This window comes from Argiope bruennichi, chromosome 9 (genome assembly GCF_947563725.1).
Source record: "Argiope bruennichi chromosome 9, qqArgBrue1.1, whole genome shotgun sequence".
Classification (NCBI taxonomy): Eukaryota; Metazoa; Arthropoda; class Arachnida; order Araneae; family Araneidae; genus Argiope; species Argiope bruennichi.
The window spans coordinates 56,020,513-56,037,850 of NC_079159.1; the positions used below are offsets into that span (position 1 = coordinate 56,020,513).

The 17,338-nt window shown below is 31.4% G+C and overlaps 1 protein-coding gene across 2 annotated transcripts in view; it reads right to left on the reverse strand.

Moving 5' to 3' along the window:
* Nucleotides 1-452: 452 nt before the first annotated feature.
* LOC129985120 (uncharacterized) overlaps nucleotides 453-17,338 on the reverse strand; it is a 143,086-nt gene continuing 126,200 nt past the window's right edge. The window contains exons 3-5 of one of the 2 annotated variants that reach the window (XM_056095038.1): nucleotides 6,571-6,609; nucleotides 4,239-4,340; nucleotides 453-2,513 (exon numbers count right to left, since the gene is read on the reverse strand). In XM_056095038.1, coding sequence (XP_055951013.1) covers nucleotides 2,115-2,513; nucleotides 4,239-4,340; nucleotides 6,571-6,609 — 540 coding nt within the window. In that variant the 3' untranslated portion in view covers nucleotides 453-2,114. The remainder of the gene's footprint in view (nucleotides 2,514-4,238; nucleotides 4,341-6,570; nucleotides 6,610-17,338) is intronic. The other variant, XM_056095039.1, reaches the window with a different exon arrangement.

A 17,338-nucleotide genomic window follows, 5' to 3' on the forward strand; every position in this document is an offset into this window, starting at 1 on the left:
GTAAATAAAAATTTAAGCAAATAAATATTCTGCCGTTAGAATTTAAAATGTAATTTTTTTTTTTAAATGGTAGCAAAAATAGCGATTTTTTTTTCAAATTATGCTTATTAATGTGATTGTAATAATTTCCATCCTATTTGTATACATACATTCTATAAAACGAATTATTTCATAAAACTATAATCCATTGAAAATGCGTTTAAAATTACATTTTGTATATCTTAAAATGAAATATAATATTTAGTATTTTAATAGATATATTAGACAATTGACAAAAGTATTTTCCATAGTTTCAAGTATCATATCAAGAAAGCAATTTTTTTTAAACAAAAATAAGCTTTTGAAAACCATTTACATAAAGTAAATGTAATATCTGAAAATGTTACAAATATGGAACTAATTTTTACATACAATTCGAAAATATTTATTCATAATATATTGAAACGCTGAGACTGAAGGAGGTTGAAAACCAGGAATAATATAATAAAATAAACTCATTTAATGAAAACTACTATTAAATTTTTTTAAATATTCTCATTTTGTATCATTTATTTATTGTTCTTATTTCGAGTTGAACATTTAAAATTTTGAACAAAATTATGTATCATAAAAAATACAATAAAATTACACTAAAAAGTAAAAAATTTCTCATAATTAAAATATGCTTAATACAAAAGCAGTTGTGTTTTGTAATTTTGAAAAAAGCACTACGACTTAAAAAATGCACATATCCAAAAAAATCTCTTTTGCAATTCAATTCAATTTACATTCAATTTATTAATGCATAAATTAGTATTTACCCCTATTTATATTTTGGAATGATGAACATCATCATAATTTTCATCGCGAACGTAGCCAAAGACTTCATGATTATCACTAAGTGCTGTACAAGCATTTCACAATTATTAAGTAAAATTAAGATTTAGCAACAAAAATACTCTCGATACTTCGATTTTGAAAGTGAAGAATATTCTTTATAAAATATATATTTATTTTCCTCGATTTAAAGAAAATAATTTAAAATCTCATAGTTACTTAACAGCGAATATATATGAAACAACTCACGGGTCTCACTGTAAACTTGTTCAAAAAAAGTCTTTGGTTTTTTTTTCTTCTTTAATTTGTTACACAATCAAATAATTCAAGTTTGATAAAAACATACATACACACGCATACACAATTGAATCATACACGAAACCAACGTATAAACGATCACAAAATATACCATAGGAATCAAATAATTGAGATTTAGATAATGCTCAGGACAAAGTACCGAGACTAAATGAAATGTAATGATTAATGTCAATGATAGGAATTACTCAGGGTACTTTACACTGGCACATACACGAAATAAAATGGCTATTCTATAATGGCGAGGTAAATATTGGCAAATATCAGAGAGAAATTCCATCAAAGAGACTGAAGGAAAATTAGAAGGAGCATCGATTCAAATACTTTACAGAGAAGCTTTCAAACCAGTACAATTTTTCGCTTCACGCTTCTCCTTTTTATTTTTTTAAAATCTCGAGCAAGGAAATAATACTGGCTTAAAGCAAATAAACTGCATTGCATGTTCACTCTCAAGCATTTTTATTTTCGGAAAAAGAGTTCGTACACTCAAAATATTTATTCTCTTTTGCAAAGAAAACTAGCTTATCTTAGGTAAATTACTTTTCTTTTTCACGGTTAGAATATATATGCAGGTGTTTTTATTCTTTCTTTCCATCCAACATTGTGAAAATGAAGAAGATGGACACTGCATACATACCAGATAGTATCATAAAATAAAGGCAGTCAACTACTATGAAATCATTAAAAGCAGACAATTTTCTAAATAACTGAAATTCGAAATGCACACGTGCTTTGCAAGTGAAGAAAAAAATTATTATTATTATTATTGGCAGGCTTTCTAACAATGGGAGCGATTCTAAATTAATTTCTCTTATGCTGGTATCGATGCCTTCAAGATCAAAATGATAAATCCACAATGATAAAAAATGAGTCTTTCTCCATATAATTCGAGCACACAAAATAGTCATCAACATTAAAAAAATAAATTAAAATAATAAATAAAAACATCACAGCCATAAAAGAGAAAGAGAGAGTTCCTTCAATTAATGTAGACTCTGTTCATGGTAGAAAGCGTCGATCGGCGTGGTCGCGGAGGACTTGGATGCCGTCCTCACCTGGATATCCTCAAATGTCTCAACCATCGCTCCTAGGGCGTCGGCATAGTCCCGAAATATGAGATAGTTGCGTAGCGCGCGTTGAGAAGCAGTACCCGTCCTGTACCTTTGATTCATGACGTCACGCAGTACGTCGGGGTCGAGTCGGACCCGCAGGAGGTAGGTGCTCATCTGGAGCTGGCACAGAACTTGAGTAAGGTGGTTCTCAGCCTCCCTACACAAAGCTAGGAAGTCACCACCATACAGGACTTCATCTGTTATCACTTGCTCCAAGGCGACACCGTAGTACTGCATGACTCTGAAGAAGTAGCGGCAAGCATCCTCCAACTGAAATGAGACAAGGGAATAGTTATCCTCTAGAAAAACACACTGAAATGTTCTTTAATTAGAAAGCCTTTCATACAGTGCTAAGTAGGTAGAATATGAAAGCCAAGTAAATATAGATCGCGGTAACTTTCTATGGCGAGTATAAATGCAGAAATAAATGTACATTTAGAAGAGCATGTAGCATTATTACGTGTGCATGACTCTCAGATTATCTGCACAGCTCACTAGGTTTATATGTGTTTGCAAATGACCATCAAAGAGGAGTTGCCAAAAAAAAACCCTACCGTTATCGAAACATTATTTATATTAGAAATAGTATTAATGCGACTTAACTGTGACTGCTAGTACTTCCTAACAAAGTTTAATTAAAAAGTCAGAATGTTTATTGTTTAAACACGCGTAGAAGTTATTTAAGCAACACGAAATATTGATTTGTAGTTAATTATGCAATCTAAATGCATTTGAATATTTTTAATGACCTTTTTTTATTATTATAGCAAGATTATAAAAAGCACAGTATGAAAAGCCTTTACAGGAAACATATTCGACCTTCTTTTTTTAACAGCTGCAAATATCAATAGCTTATTTCCAAGAAAGATTGTGTTGATCAGTTGTGTTGTGATCATGTTGATCTACTAGTGTTCACAAATGGAAGCAGTTATGCATTTGGAAACCAACACATTTTAGGGTGCCCGTTTTGAAACAATGCTATTTTTTAAAAAATATTACCGAAAAAAAGCAAATATTATTCAACGCTTTAAAGTATAATCCATGAAATTAATTCAATTTTAAGTTGTGCATTCTCAATCTAATAAATGATACTTGATTTTTGACTGAATAACTATCTCCACATTATCCTTTGTAGATATAGTTTGTAAGCATTCATCAGTTTTCATTCATTTATCTATTATGAAGTTCTTTAGGTTCAGCAAAGGGCAAATAATCTGATAAACTTCGGGGCCGTGGTGGCCCGCCGGTAAAACCTCAGCTTCGAGGATAAAAGATTCCGGATTCAAAATCTGATTTCTCCGAACCCCCCCCCCCCCACACACACACACACATACACGTAAGTTAACTTGTTGTACGTTAAATCTGTAAAGGGCCAAATGACTTCTAGGGGTATAGTGAAGAAGCTTGGAGAGAGGATTCCATCTCCGATGCCTTCATCATCTGATTGCGGTTTAAAATTACGACTTTCATCCTAAAATAGTCTTAGCGTTCCTTTCAAAATAGGATGTTGATATTACTTAACTAAAACGATATTTTGTTTTCTTCATTCACGAAATTAAAGATATGAAAAAGCAAAAAGTCTCTTTTACAATTGAACATAATGTTATAATAGAAAATAGTGGAGGGAACATTCTAAACAACAACGAAATGATAAAAAGAAATCGAAATTGCTATTAAAGGATAATGGCAAAGGAAAGAAAATAGCGCACTTTCATTCCCTTTTTCAATACATAAAATAAAAATCTTTAAGTTTTAATCTCGTGGAACTTTTCAAGAGTAGAGCGCACAAGACTAAAATATGTTTTGATTTTTCATTTCCCATCGCTATGACAAAGGTAATAGAATATCAATTTTCATTTGATCAAAAACATAATGTATCAAGTTTAATTAACGATTTGTACGAGTATTATTAGAACATTTCAGTAAATTCTAATTGTCTTTGGATGCAATTTAAGTTACTACAAGTATAATTTTATAAATAATGAGAGTACTCACTTCCATGTTTTTCAGTTCTGCCCGATTAATCTTTGGCAGCCAATTAAGGCGATGACTAGCTATCCCTTCAATGAAAGAGGCATCTTTAAATGTTTCAGCTACCTGTAAAGAAAATACAAAAGAAACTTAATAATCATTTCACTGATAACAATTGTTGAGCAACTCTTTACAAATATATAATAAATAAAAGTTAACAAAATGAAATTAAATATATATCAAAAGATTTGCAACAGTCAATTACATCAATTGCATAATATTCAAGTCTGTATGTTATATATTATTTCTTTCAGACTTTTATCAAATTTAAATTTGTTGACTAATTTATTACACAATGATGACCAGTCCACAACCATATTTTCAAACAAGATTGATTTCAGATCCAGCTATGAGATAAATCAGGCAAAAATGTTTTTCATGAATCAAAATAGATATTATTAACTTAAAATTATTTTACTATCCATTTTACTTCAAATATTTGGTATCTTTAAATTCACTTGTTTTATGATAATAAAAAAAATTATTAAAAGTTCTTAGCGATTCAAAAAACATTTAGTTACTTTGTTATGGTAACATTTGCAAAAGTCATAGAAAAATTCATTTCTTTTTTGAAATTTTATCACGAAGAGGAAACTCCAACACAAAAGTAACAACTTGGCATCTTAATTAAAGTGGAATGTTAAAATTCTTTCAGAGTAGTCAGTCACTATAAAGGCATCAAAAAAATTCTGTAAATTCAGAGTTTATGTAGCTTAAAAATCGCATTGTTATGGATGTCACGCGTAGAATTACCGCTATCCAGCAAGGAATCGGCGTTAAAGGAAAAAAGGCAATTTCCCCAAGTTCTGAAGAGTCAAAGGTCAAGTAGGTGGCAAAGATGCGACACCTCGAACGAGGTTTAGTTATCGCACATTTCTTCACCTATGAGTTACGGAAAAAGTGACAAGTAACACTGGCAAAGAACAGTTTTTTTCTTTCTCTGAAGAGGGACAGCAGGGGCTTGTTCAAATGAACTTGACGTTTCGCTTTTAGAAAGGACAATTTTAAGCTTAATAAAACTTTTGGAAGCCACAGAAACCTAAAGAATTCCTATTATACATAGATATCGCAACACCACGATAGAAAAGAAACTTTTCCATCGAGTTAAAGGATGAATTTTATAATATTTTAAACCAATCCATAAACATGAAATGTAGTTACTCATTGTAGCAACTCTGAAAGGACGGGGAAAAAAAGGCAGATGTTTCACCGAATATTTTCTTTTTATTTAATTCAGTATCATAGTAAAAATATATAGAATATACAATTTTTTTGGTTGTTTTGTTGTAAACCCTACTACTCAATGCCTCCCCCACCCCATTAAACTCGATATTGACGATCCTGATACAAAAATCCTGCATTAGATTATCCTACTTATAATAGAATGAATTTGAGTCGACTATTTCGATTTAAGTGTACCCCTACTTTTTATGTTTTGTTACAACGCAAACTGTTTATGACAGAAAAGATCGAACTTTTCTCTATAGGCTTTTCTTCTGAGTAAAAAAACACTCCATATTTTAGAGGTCAATTGTGTGTTTCATGATTTCCCGTAAAGTAGCCCGAGAAACAAAACATTCACTCGTGGAAGGAAAATGAATGACAACCTGTTCCGGCTTTCGAAACTGTGATTTATGTCGCTCCTGCGGAGAATGAGAAACTAGCATATAAAAAAAAATAAAGTGAGCAGCACTCTTCTCGTAAGTATACGCAGATAGAGACCACAAACAATGGAAAACATGAAACCCGGACGAAAATGCTCCAATGCTACAACAAGCCGGGAGAGGTTTTCCCTTCAGCAACTTACACCCACGCATTTAAAACAAATGACGCATCATCCTCAGGTAACAGACAGATCTGACTGAAGGAAGGCAAGAAAAAAAATAAAATAGGGACTGGCAGTAGTCAGACATGAACCGGTAATCTAAACCCTTAGGTGAACTCGCCGGGTCGCAGACTTCAGCACTATCGGAAGGAAAAAAGCGAGAGAGAAAAAGAGGTGTATTCATTCATATGAGGAAGGTTGAATAAAAAAATGGACAGTGAATTTTTGGGAGAGACCGGCCTCTCTGTTACATGCTGTTGACAAAACCCATCCACCCACGAGGTCACGTGTCATTTACAAGAGGCCGGTGCCTATGACGTCATGGTTCGGTGGAAACTCGGTGATTGAGTCAGTGGGTCGTTGGACATGACTCCGACTGGTCAATAGCCTTCCAAGCTGATATAGATACATAATTCGCGCTGATAAGGGTAGCAGTTCAAAGTAGAACGAAAAAGGGAGCTAAGCTATTACCTTCAGCAAATCTTCATATTCTACGCCCATGGCTAATTTCTGCAAATACAAATAAAAAGAGTGTAAATAAAGGCACTGATTCGGAGAACGTTTTTCAAGTTCTTTATATACATTTTAATAAGTGGCTGTTGCCAAATCATTTCGACACTTTTTCAAAACCATTCTCAAAGTTCGAATGTTTGGCATATACTTAATATTAGCATGTGATTATGGGCAAACAAATACAACTAAAACACAGTCGATTTTAGAAAGTAATGGGAAGAAATATTTCTAATTAAATTCTCGTCGTGATAAAATAGTTTTCAAGTTCAAATTTTATTCATCTGGACAATAGGTACTCTCCTCCTCTTTCATTTGAAAGATATATCTTTACTGATGCCAGAGAAAGAAATTAAAGAGTATCGAATTCAAGAATTTTCAAAGCACAGTATGAAAGCTTAATGCTAATAAAAAAAATGTCCACCTTAAAAGAATACATTAATAGTCTAAACCTTTTTCCGGCAATATTTTAAATTTTTTATGTTATAGTTTATTAATCTCATACATTTGGGCCTATTAATTTCATACACAGTTCTTGCTTTGAGGAAAGTAAGAAAAAATACAAAAAGACTGATAGCGATGTTTTTTTGGAATATTTCTTAAAACATTTAAGTTTTTAACCACACCAGAACATAATTTTTAAAATTTTACTATGATATGGCAAGTATTCCGAAATGGTTCAATAAAGGTTGCACCTTCACAATTATACCTTATTCTTCGATGCAAAATCTATCAATAAGCTCACTGGAATATAGTAGCTATAATTAGTTGAAACAAATCGTCTAAATTTGGTATAACGAAAAGTAGAATAATATAACATAATATGGGGAAATGGACGCGTACAACATCCAATGAGGCATAATAGCATGGATGAACTATAAATGATATAAAATAAAACTTAGTCACTCATTTCTATCCAAACTTTTTTAACGATTTATTAGAAATAAATAAAAAATTGCGCTAAATATTTTTTTTATTCGAAAAATAATGTTATTCGTAGAATGAAATAAAAGAATGTTTTATAAAATGACAAATAAAGTGACTAAAGAATTGTGAAAAAAAGAAAAGGCCAATATGCTTGTTTATTAGAGAAAATACGCCCTTGTAGAGAAAATGATAATTTCGAGTAAAATACAACATGTAATGTGAAGCCAAATATGAAGAATTAGGAATAAAATGCTTTTGCGCTCATTTTTGCTTCAGTTTCAAAGCTTTATTTATTTACCATTGCACGAGTTACGAGTTGTGTTAAACTTTCACCGGAAAGAGACTTGCGTGCTTATGGCAGCGTTTGTTCTGTGTTGATTCATGTTCTTCACAAGAGTATGGCCTTGACCTAACCACTTCAATTTTTTCAACGTTTTTGTTGTCATAAGTAGACGCAAGGTACAAGATAAAACAAGTTTCGCTTACAATTAAGGAAATTAAATTATGTTTAAAGAACAAGAAGACTACTCGGAACAATAAGACATACTGGTAAGCAAAATGACTTTTATCAATGCACTACTCTTTTGCTTTATAAAAAGTTACCTTTTCTTCTCCAGAAAAAGTTCGGTTACATCGAATCCGCCATTGGAGACCAGCTTTTTCTCTCAGAATTACTGAATTTTTAAGCTTTAGATATTAATGTGATTATTTTTTTAATTTCAATTGTTATTTGAGAAGACCGGGAAACAGTTTAATTAAGCAAGTCTATTGCAGAATATAATGCGTGCAAATTAAAAAGTTGTATGTATTATAATAAAGCGGAAGTAAGAATCCTACTTCGGAATTAATGTCCTAAGAGTGCATAGTTTGTAACGCTTAATTTTAAAGTTGGCAAAAGCACGCTATTCAATATTTTAATAGATAAGTTTGATCATTATAGCAATAAAAACATTGTTACAAATTGTGCATTAAATTAAGAAAATTATTAAAAATAAAGAAATAATTGTACAGAAATTGATATAATTAAAAAGGTAAATGTTTCAAATTTAAGATAATACGAAAATAATATTTTTGAGATAATAGTTTAGGAAGATATGTATCAATTTCGATGGGCAGGTCATAATGATCGATCGTCTATTTGGTGATGGTTAGGCCTATTTTAACTCTTGATTAAACCTTCTGTTTGACGCCTCTTTCTACCATGTTGATTTTTTTGATACCTTGATAATATTTATTCATAATGAAAGTTTTTATTCGGCTAATATATTAAAGAATACCAATATTTATAATATATATTAAAATCTACGGATGCAAATTTAATTCTTACACTCTAATTCTACCTTCCATCCATTCTACAGTTCTCTACTTCTACAGTTCTTCTAGTGACATAACACAAGGTTTTGGGTGTCATCTTTGTTCTTCTTAGAGATCCATAACCAGATTGCTGAACTGTCTTGATAAAACAATTTTAAGCATAAAACCAGCCAATTTCTTCCTCTTTTATATTGTGAAATGCATTTTAAAAGCAGGAAAGTTTATACAAAGAAAAAATATATCTAAGCAATTTCTTCTAATTCGAGAAATTCAGAAAAGAAAATTAGTTTTGTTTACAAATCCCGTTTTAAATCTGAATTCCCAAAATCAGACGATTTCACTCTATTGTTGTCTGTTCAGTCATCGTTCGCCCACGCCCCTGCTCTAGAAGAAGGGAAAGGGCAGAGAGGGAAGAGTACTCTAATGATGATAAGACGTATGAACATTATTTTAATAGCGTGCTCAAACGATCTTTTACGAAATTAAAGCAGAAGAAGAAAAAAAAAAAAAAAAACGTTTCCCACCTCTGATTTGACACCTACTCAGAACATCATTGCTCATCTCCGAAACCTACGCGCTTTTTTTACTCTGCATATGTCACTCGGTGGCTGAAAACCTTTTTCTTTTCATTTTTTTTTTACGTCCCCGTTACCCAAGATTATTGCCGATCGACTTGGTAATCAACAACCGCCCGTTAATCCGCACATTTCAAATGGAACAAAACAAACGAAATTCATTTTTAATTTCATCAGAAATTCCGCGTTGGCAAGAAAATAGCCGTTCGTTAAAAACGAATCTTACTTCTCAAGCACTATGTTTTTGTTTAATTTGCTTAATTGTTCACAATGAATGAAAATATGCAATATTTTTAAAGAATTGTGGGCAAGACTTTCAATATACAATAAAAATTTGCTTTACATCCAAAATAATATTTTTTTCCCACATTTTTTCTTGATTTTTGTTATGGAAAAATTTAACCATTTAAATAGATTTCATTAACAAACAATTTCATGCGTCACATAAATAACAACAGATAAAATAATTTCATATGTCACATAAATAATTACATTGATTGAAACAAAATTTTAATATATTAAAAAGAAAACAAAATGCAAGAAGTAACAAGAGAAACTGATGTTCTCATTTCAATTATAAATAATCATTTTATTCAACATCACGAAAATTCTAGTTTCAAAAACTTATTAAAAGGCGTCTTCGGTTCGTCACAGCCATGTCAAAGGAAGACAAACATGTCAGATTTATTTATAAATGTCGAAGTGAATCTGCAGTGGGCGGAAAATCCCAGGTAAGCGCGACAAGCACTACCTGTGCCATCCGGCCCAGCGTATACGCATCAAAAGTAATCGCCTCAAAGTGTCGGTGATAGAAGCAAAAGTTTATGTTTTCTTCCATTCCTGGTTTGGGCCATTTAATGCAAAACAAAGTTCCATAAATCTCCCGTGAACCCCACCCTTCGGCATAGAAAAAGTGGCCCACAATGGGAGCACAACTTTTGGAAATGTCGTCTCCCATCCACAAATCACAGTATCACTGTCAGTTCGTGAAACGCATCGCTTCCGAGAAGGGGAGGGAGCTCACACAACACGGGGCAGGAACTGTCCATTTAAATACTCTCAGTATTTTTTTTTTCGAATAAAAAAATATTAATTGTCAATGAAGGGGAACAACTGATGAACGAGATGATCAAACATCACGAAGCATAAAATATTTTATTATTTGATTAATACTATATGTATATTATCCTGCCTCCCCACCAATCATTTCTGGAATAATTTTCTCTATTGTTCCAATGAAAATGGAAACTATATTTTGCTGCGAATTTAATCTTTGAGAAATTTTAGAAGAATTTAGTTATTGTTGCATTTTTCTGTTTGTTTTCGCGTAAACTAAATTAAATAATAAAACACTTACGGAAGAATAGAAAAAAAAATTGATTTTTAATGCCGGAACTTAGCAGTGAAGAATCCTGAATGGACCGCAAGTGATAATGCACAGCAAACATAACGCCGTATATTTTTTAAACGATACAAATGAGAAAAAAATATCGCGATTATGCTTTCATTGTTTAAAATTCAATAATTTTTCTTATTTACAAAAAACAATAGCAACTATCTTTTTTTAAACAAAATACAACTTTTTCAAAAAAAATTTCAATACATTTATTTCAACATAAATTTATGAATAGCTTATAATGCTCAGCGTGCGAATGGAATCATTAAACAATCAGTCGAAATCAGGCATGAAAGTATCAATGTAAATAATACTAATAATATATGGAGAATGCACTATCACTTACAATTAAAAGGACAAAAGCTTATTTGAACTCCCTTTAAACTAAGCTTCTAAAAAATTTTAACACACTACCTCTAGAGTCACACATTTCATTGAGAAAAAATATCGTCCAAGTATGTTTATTCCAAAATCATATCTCAATAATCAATATACGTAAACATTTGAAAATCAACTTTCAGCTAAAAGGCAACGTCAGCTAGTAAGCTGGTACATAAATGCAATACTCAATAGGCAGTCCTTCAGGTAACGCGATTCGCACTCACGAGCGTCGCTATTTTAAAACAGAAAGAATTTCTGTTAAGTATCCCCCATTCGCACAAAGGACAATCCTCACAACCACCGAAGAGAGGGTTGAAAGGCCAAGCTGCGCGCCTAGGTGCGAGTTCACGGCTGGGCTGCTATGACACTTGTCAGGAATTTACGATCGTCTTTACATTCGTAATTTACATGCGTAATGTGGTAGTTGGAACGACTACGCAATCGGAACTAATAGCCGTCTAGGAATATAACAAAACTCCTTCGTTCCCCTCCCCATCCATTCCTTTCGGACTACTGCGTTTCTCTTTTCTTATCTTCCTTCCGAAAGTGCATTATTCATGGACGGAAACTAACTGTAACCAATTCAAACTCAAAACAGTCCTGGGATTTAATCTATTAATTACCAGCAGGTGAATAATATAGCATAGTGTGCTTCATTTTTATTTGTTTGTTTTTGTTGCTTTTTAATGAACGAGTTAGCTCATCAGAACTTTTGAGGAAAATTCAACGAATTCTCTTTTAAAGCGATAAGTATTTTATGTAATTTTTCAAGTGCTTCTACAAAATTGAGATTTTCTTAAATATATTCATACAAAATTATGTTAGTGTTTAACCGCTGTTTATCTAAAAAAGGTCCAAGGATTCTTAGTCAAAAAATCTTGACATAATATTAACAAAGTTACTTATGTAACAGATTGAGCATTCATGTACCACGGCAATCAAATATTCATTCTAGCTTTAAGTAGAAAATGCATACATTTAATTTAAAATCATGCGACAAATATCGTAAATACAGTTTCCAAGAACAAAAAAAAAATGATAATCTACAGATAATGCCACATTAAAAGAAAAATTAAAATGTTATTTGGCCAAAATTCATAATCGCATTGCACAATGAAAAAAAATGATCAAAAGTGAGAACTAACTACGTCAAATATTCATTTTTTTATTGTTATTATTTAAGCGCAACACTATTTTAAAAAAAAAAATTTTGAACTCTTTTATTTAATTTGTTTATTATTTTCATATAAGTATTTAATAGCTTTGTTTCATGTTTGTAAAGATGGAATTTTAAAATAGATTTTTTCATCATTTCCTAACATATTTGATTCTTGAAATTTTGCTTGTATATTTTTGAAGATAATAATAACTATTTCGGTATTTTCTGATCTTAACTATCATAATCAACTGATTTAATTAAGTTTATTTCGCATCAACGGCACGACCTTTTAAATAATTTGAGAAAAAAAATGATTTCTGGATTTGATAGTATTTATAATAATTAAATTTGATTATTTAAATGCAAATGATAGTTAAAATTAATTTGATTTCACACAAAAAGAACTTTTTAAACTGTATTTATTGCATACTAAATTCATGAAAAAGGTTTTTGAAAATTCCTTACTTCATAAATATAATTTGGATTTTGAGAGCCAACTGTATAAAAAAAAATCGGGAATCTTCCACGTAATTACAATTTTTTTCATTTTCGAACCATTTGAGAAATTATTAGATTATTTATTGCTTGAAACAGTACTTTACATCACCAAACTCTTTTGGTAATATTTACATTAATATTGGTCTATTTTTATTTCTTTCCAGAAATTATAGAATTTGAACTCTCAAATAAAAGAAGTTTTAATTCTAAGAATTCATTCAAAAGTCAAAGTCGATACCGCATAAAATCCATACAATTCAAACTCCACGGCAGACGTTGTCCGATATTAAATTACTCTACATTACGGTTTAAAAAAACATCAGTTTTGAATTAATTAAAAGTAGCAAATTCAAAAATGCACTCTAAAGCTTTCATTGTCATAATTCTGCTGATTATTAGATGGTGTTTATTTCACTAATTATAGAGCTCCAAGGTCAAGCACAGACGGAAAAAGGAGCAACTGCCAGTTTGTGTTGCTGTATACTTCAAGCCGAAAATTAGGATAGTGACTGCCACAATTAAACCTTTATTAATTTTAGAACATGTTTTTTTAATTAGTCAAAACTTCTTTTATTTTCCCATTGTGCTCGATGAACACTGTGAAGGAGACGACGAGCTAATAGTTCAGGTTGTAAACAATGACAGGAAGAAACTAAAACAACCGAGTGAGGCCAGTGACGTTAAAATTGCTCATAAGGATGGATTAAATCCTGCTGATGTATTGACACTGAGCAGCAAGAGGAAGTCTGCAATGCTCTTCATGAGATGACGTGACAGACTAGAAGATATCACTCTGCAGCATTTATTATATCCATTTTCTGTTTTAGAAATTTAGAAAAAAAAAACCCACTTTGTCATTATAGATACAACATAAAAATGCTTAGCTTAATCTTATTTTTAAGGTAGAACTAAAAGGTTAATGCAATTAGAAGATTAGGAATAATTAATTAAGATAGGTATTAAATATATGTATTAAATAATGTAATATGTATTAAATATGTAAATATGTATAAATATAGGTATTAAATATATTCCTTCTCCCCCCACCCTCCCTTTATTATCAAACAATTTTATTTGCACGGTATCCAAAATCTTCATGTATATTGGATAACTGAAATTGCAACTTCCTTTCAGTCGTGTTTTCTAGAATACTAACTAGATATTTTTTTCATGCAGGAAGAAAAAAATTACTCCTTTTAGGCGTGTGACGGCCGTGGTCCTCCGAGGTTTGGTATAGTTGAGGAGGAAGAGGGAAGGTCGGTGACGATTGAGTTTTGATGTGACATCACAAGACCGACTCTATTGTACTATTAAATAATAACGTTACGCTTGATGCAAGCAACACATCACCATTTCCCGGCGGTAAATACCCAAAAGTATTGGGTTTTTTTCACTTATCTCTCTTTTGTCCAATCTCCCCAATCCTAACCATGCAGTATGGAATGCATTGGATTCAAATTTTGTGCTCAAGCATTTTTCTGCCGTGAAACGAAGTATTTTGATCCCAGCTCAATACAGAGTAAATTTCGCAGAATTATTCTGAAAACTATGCCCAGATACAGAGCCTCGCTCTTTTAAAAAAACTTAAGAGTTATACTTACTTCTTACCAAATAGTTTTATTTTAGTTAACAAATAATATGGCGTATAGTAAATGAAGTTAGAGTTGCATATTACAGGAAATTAAATTTATTGATTAAAACCTTATTTCAATCGATGATCTGTTAAGACAAGTTAAATACTCGAACATTTTGTGCTCTGAATGTCGTGGCTTCCTTTTAAATATGACACTGAATACAATATAGTTGAGTCAATTCAACTTTTTATTCAACGTTTATTTTAGAATTACTAATCTAACAATGTAAAAGTTGCTGGATGAATACGTTGATATCAAAAATAGAAATGGGAAACTTATCAGAGTTGCGACTCGCTACAAACTTCAACTAAATTAAAATGAAAAATTATGACCTGTTTGCATAGCTAGATCGCCTGTCTCAAATTCAATTTCTAGGTCAAGAGCATCAATGTCCTTCAAGTCCAAAGTCATGAATTCAATAGAAAGTTCATTACGTATTATTTGTATTAAGAATTGACTTGATTGCTGTACCAAAACAAGTAATGCATGCATTTCTTTTCAATAAAAAGTACAAAATTGGGAATTAAAAGCTCGAATCTGATGGAATTCCTTGAGTTCAAATAGTCGCTTTTACGCGCAGACGTCTAGCAAAAAAAAATGATAATAAGTGGTCCACATCCTTCGAGTGCCCTCAGAAGTCCGGTCATCTGCACGCACAGACCTAAACTGTCAGCTATTTCTTTTTTCTGACAGCATGGATCGAACGCTCATTATTTTATATCATCTTTTTATTGTTATTTTTCTCCCTTTACTTTCATTCTCGAACCGAACGTAGAAGGAGGAAACATCATCTAAGTCAGGTGCATAGCTCCGGGCTAGGAATGACATCACAATTATTTCTCACATTAACCCTTAATGTACCACTATATCCATTTCGCCCCCCCCCGCCTTTATGTTCATTTTTGTCTGTGGGCTCTTTTTCTTCTTTCTTTCTCTTATACGTCATATTAAAGAAACACTACAGACACAAAAGCGGTACTCAATCATTTTAGATCTTTGCCACTGATATTTTTTAATTCATTTAAACACTTTCGCCTCTCATCACGAATGCGGAGGATTTTTATTATTGATTTATTTATTTACAGCAAATTTTCACAATGCTGGACTATTAAAACGAAACAGTAGCGGGTTTAGAATTCTGATATGAGAAAGTATAAATCTTTTGCCATTAAAACGCCAGTTATAATTATTAAAAAAATACAAAAGGTTCCTTTTTTATTTTTGTTTTCTGATGTGGTACGAAAAAAATGTAAAGAAAAATTGCTATTGTGTTTGCCCCCCCCCCCCATCACAGTCTTGCAGTTAATTCATCAACGGTCAAGTTATAAATGCAATATTCTACAGCGACGCCCTACTCAAATAGTTTTCAAAAAATATTTTTCAAGTCAGATTTTCAAAAAAAAATTAAATTATTTTTATCTTTGATAGTTGTATATTATTCTGAATTGCTGATGCATTACAATCTATCATAAAATATTTTTGAAATTTACCTAAACATTTGTCTATATAAATTTCGCCCATTGAAATTTACCTAAACATTTGTCTATATAGATTTCGTCTATTGAAATTTACCTAAACATTTGTCTATATAAATTTCGTCTATTGAAATTTACCTAAAACAATTGTTTATATGAAGAATATATTTTTAAAAAGATAGACTTCCGATTTACCAAATTTGTACTATGAATTTATAGTTTTAAAGGAGATAAAAAAAAAAAGTATTATTGCGCAGTAAGTTAACAGCTAAAACATTTATTCTTCGCCTATTTTTACAAAATTTAATACTAGCATATACATATTTATATATTATTTTAGGTATTTATTTGTTAAAAAATAAGCTTCGTTTAGAAAAAAAATGTAAATATGAAATCGTTTTCTACATTTGTAAATGAGTTCTTATTCAAGAACAACAATAACAATGGCACAATTTAAGAGGAAACGCCACGAATAAAATCAGATTCTGCATGGATAATTCCAAAGGTGATTACAAGGGGAATAAACATATTAATCAAATTTTGTATAGATATTCTCAAAACCAGTGAATAATCCTAGAACTGTTACATAAGAATGAAAGTCTAAATCAATCTCACAGAGAAGACTGAAAGAGAATTTACAGGAAAGTAAATGGTTGCTTTATTCCCATATCTTATGCTAATTCGCTTGAATAAAAAAAAAATAGGTCAACAAAATGGAAAGTTTCAGGTTTCTATTCAAAACACCTGTAAATGTTTAAAATGGTTTTCCTCGTTATTCATTGTTCAAATACAGTTAAGAAACGTTAAAATATTCTTTTCTGATGCGTTAACCCTCTGCAATATGGTATAAATAACTATTAACATAAAGGAACATTGTTTTTATATACGTTTTCCCACATTACTAACAATATGCCAATATTTTAAGTTATTTTACAAATGCACATCAACTTTATAATGTCAGACTGGCAGCCTTTTCTTAGTATGGGAGCGAATTAATGACATGTTGTACTTAACTAACTTTTTATTAATGTATTTGGCATTGTGTGGCGAAGTGCTTTATTCATCTAATTAGTCAGAAAAACCACCGTTTCAAATGGAAACAAAATATGAAGAAAAAAAATTCATTAAAGGACAGCTCCCTGGAGGATGACATCCTTATTCGAATCTAGGCTCATTCGAATGGGGATGTTATCCGTACAGCTCGGTTCCTCAGACTGCTGTTGCAAGCATCAGCACACTCTTCATCAACCCCCCTCGGATATGCGTTCCAATAAATCAATAAAATTCCAATAAATTTGTGACCATTATAAGGCATGGGACTAGTTCTTAATCAAGATCTTGTAGTAATAGCACTCATAAAGAAAGTTTTA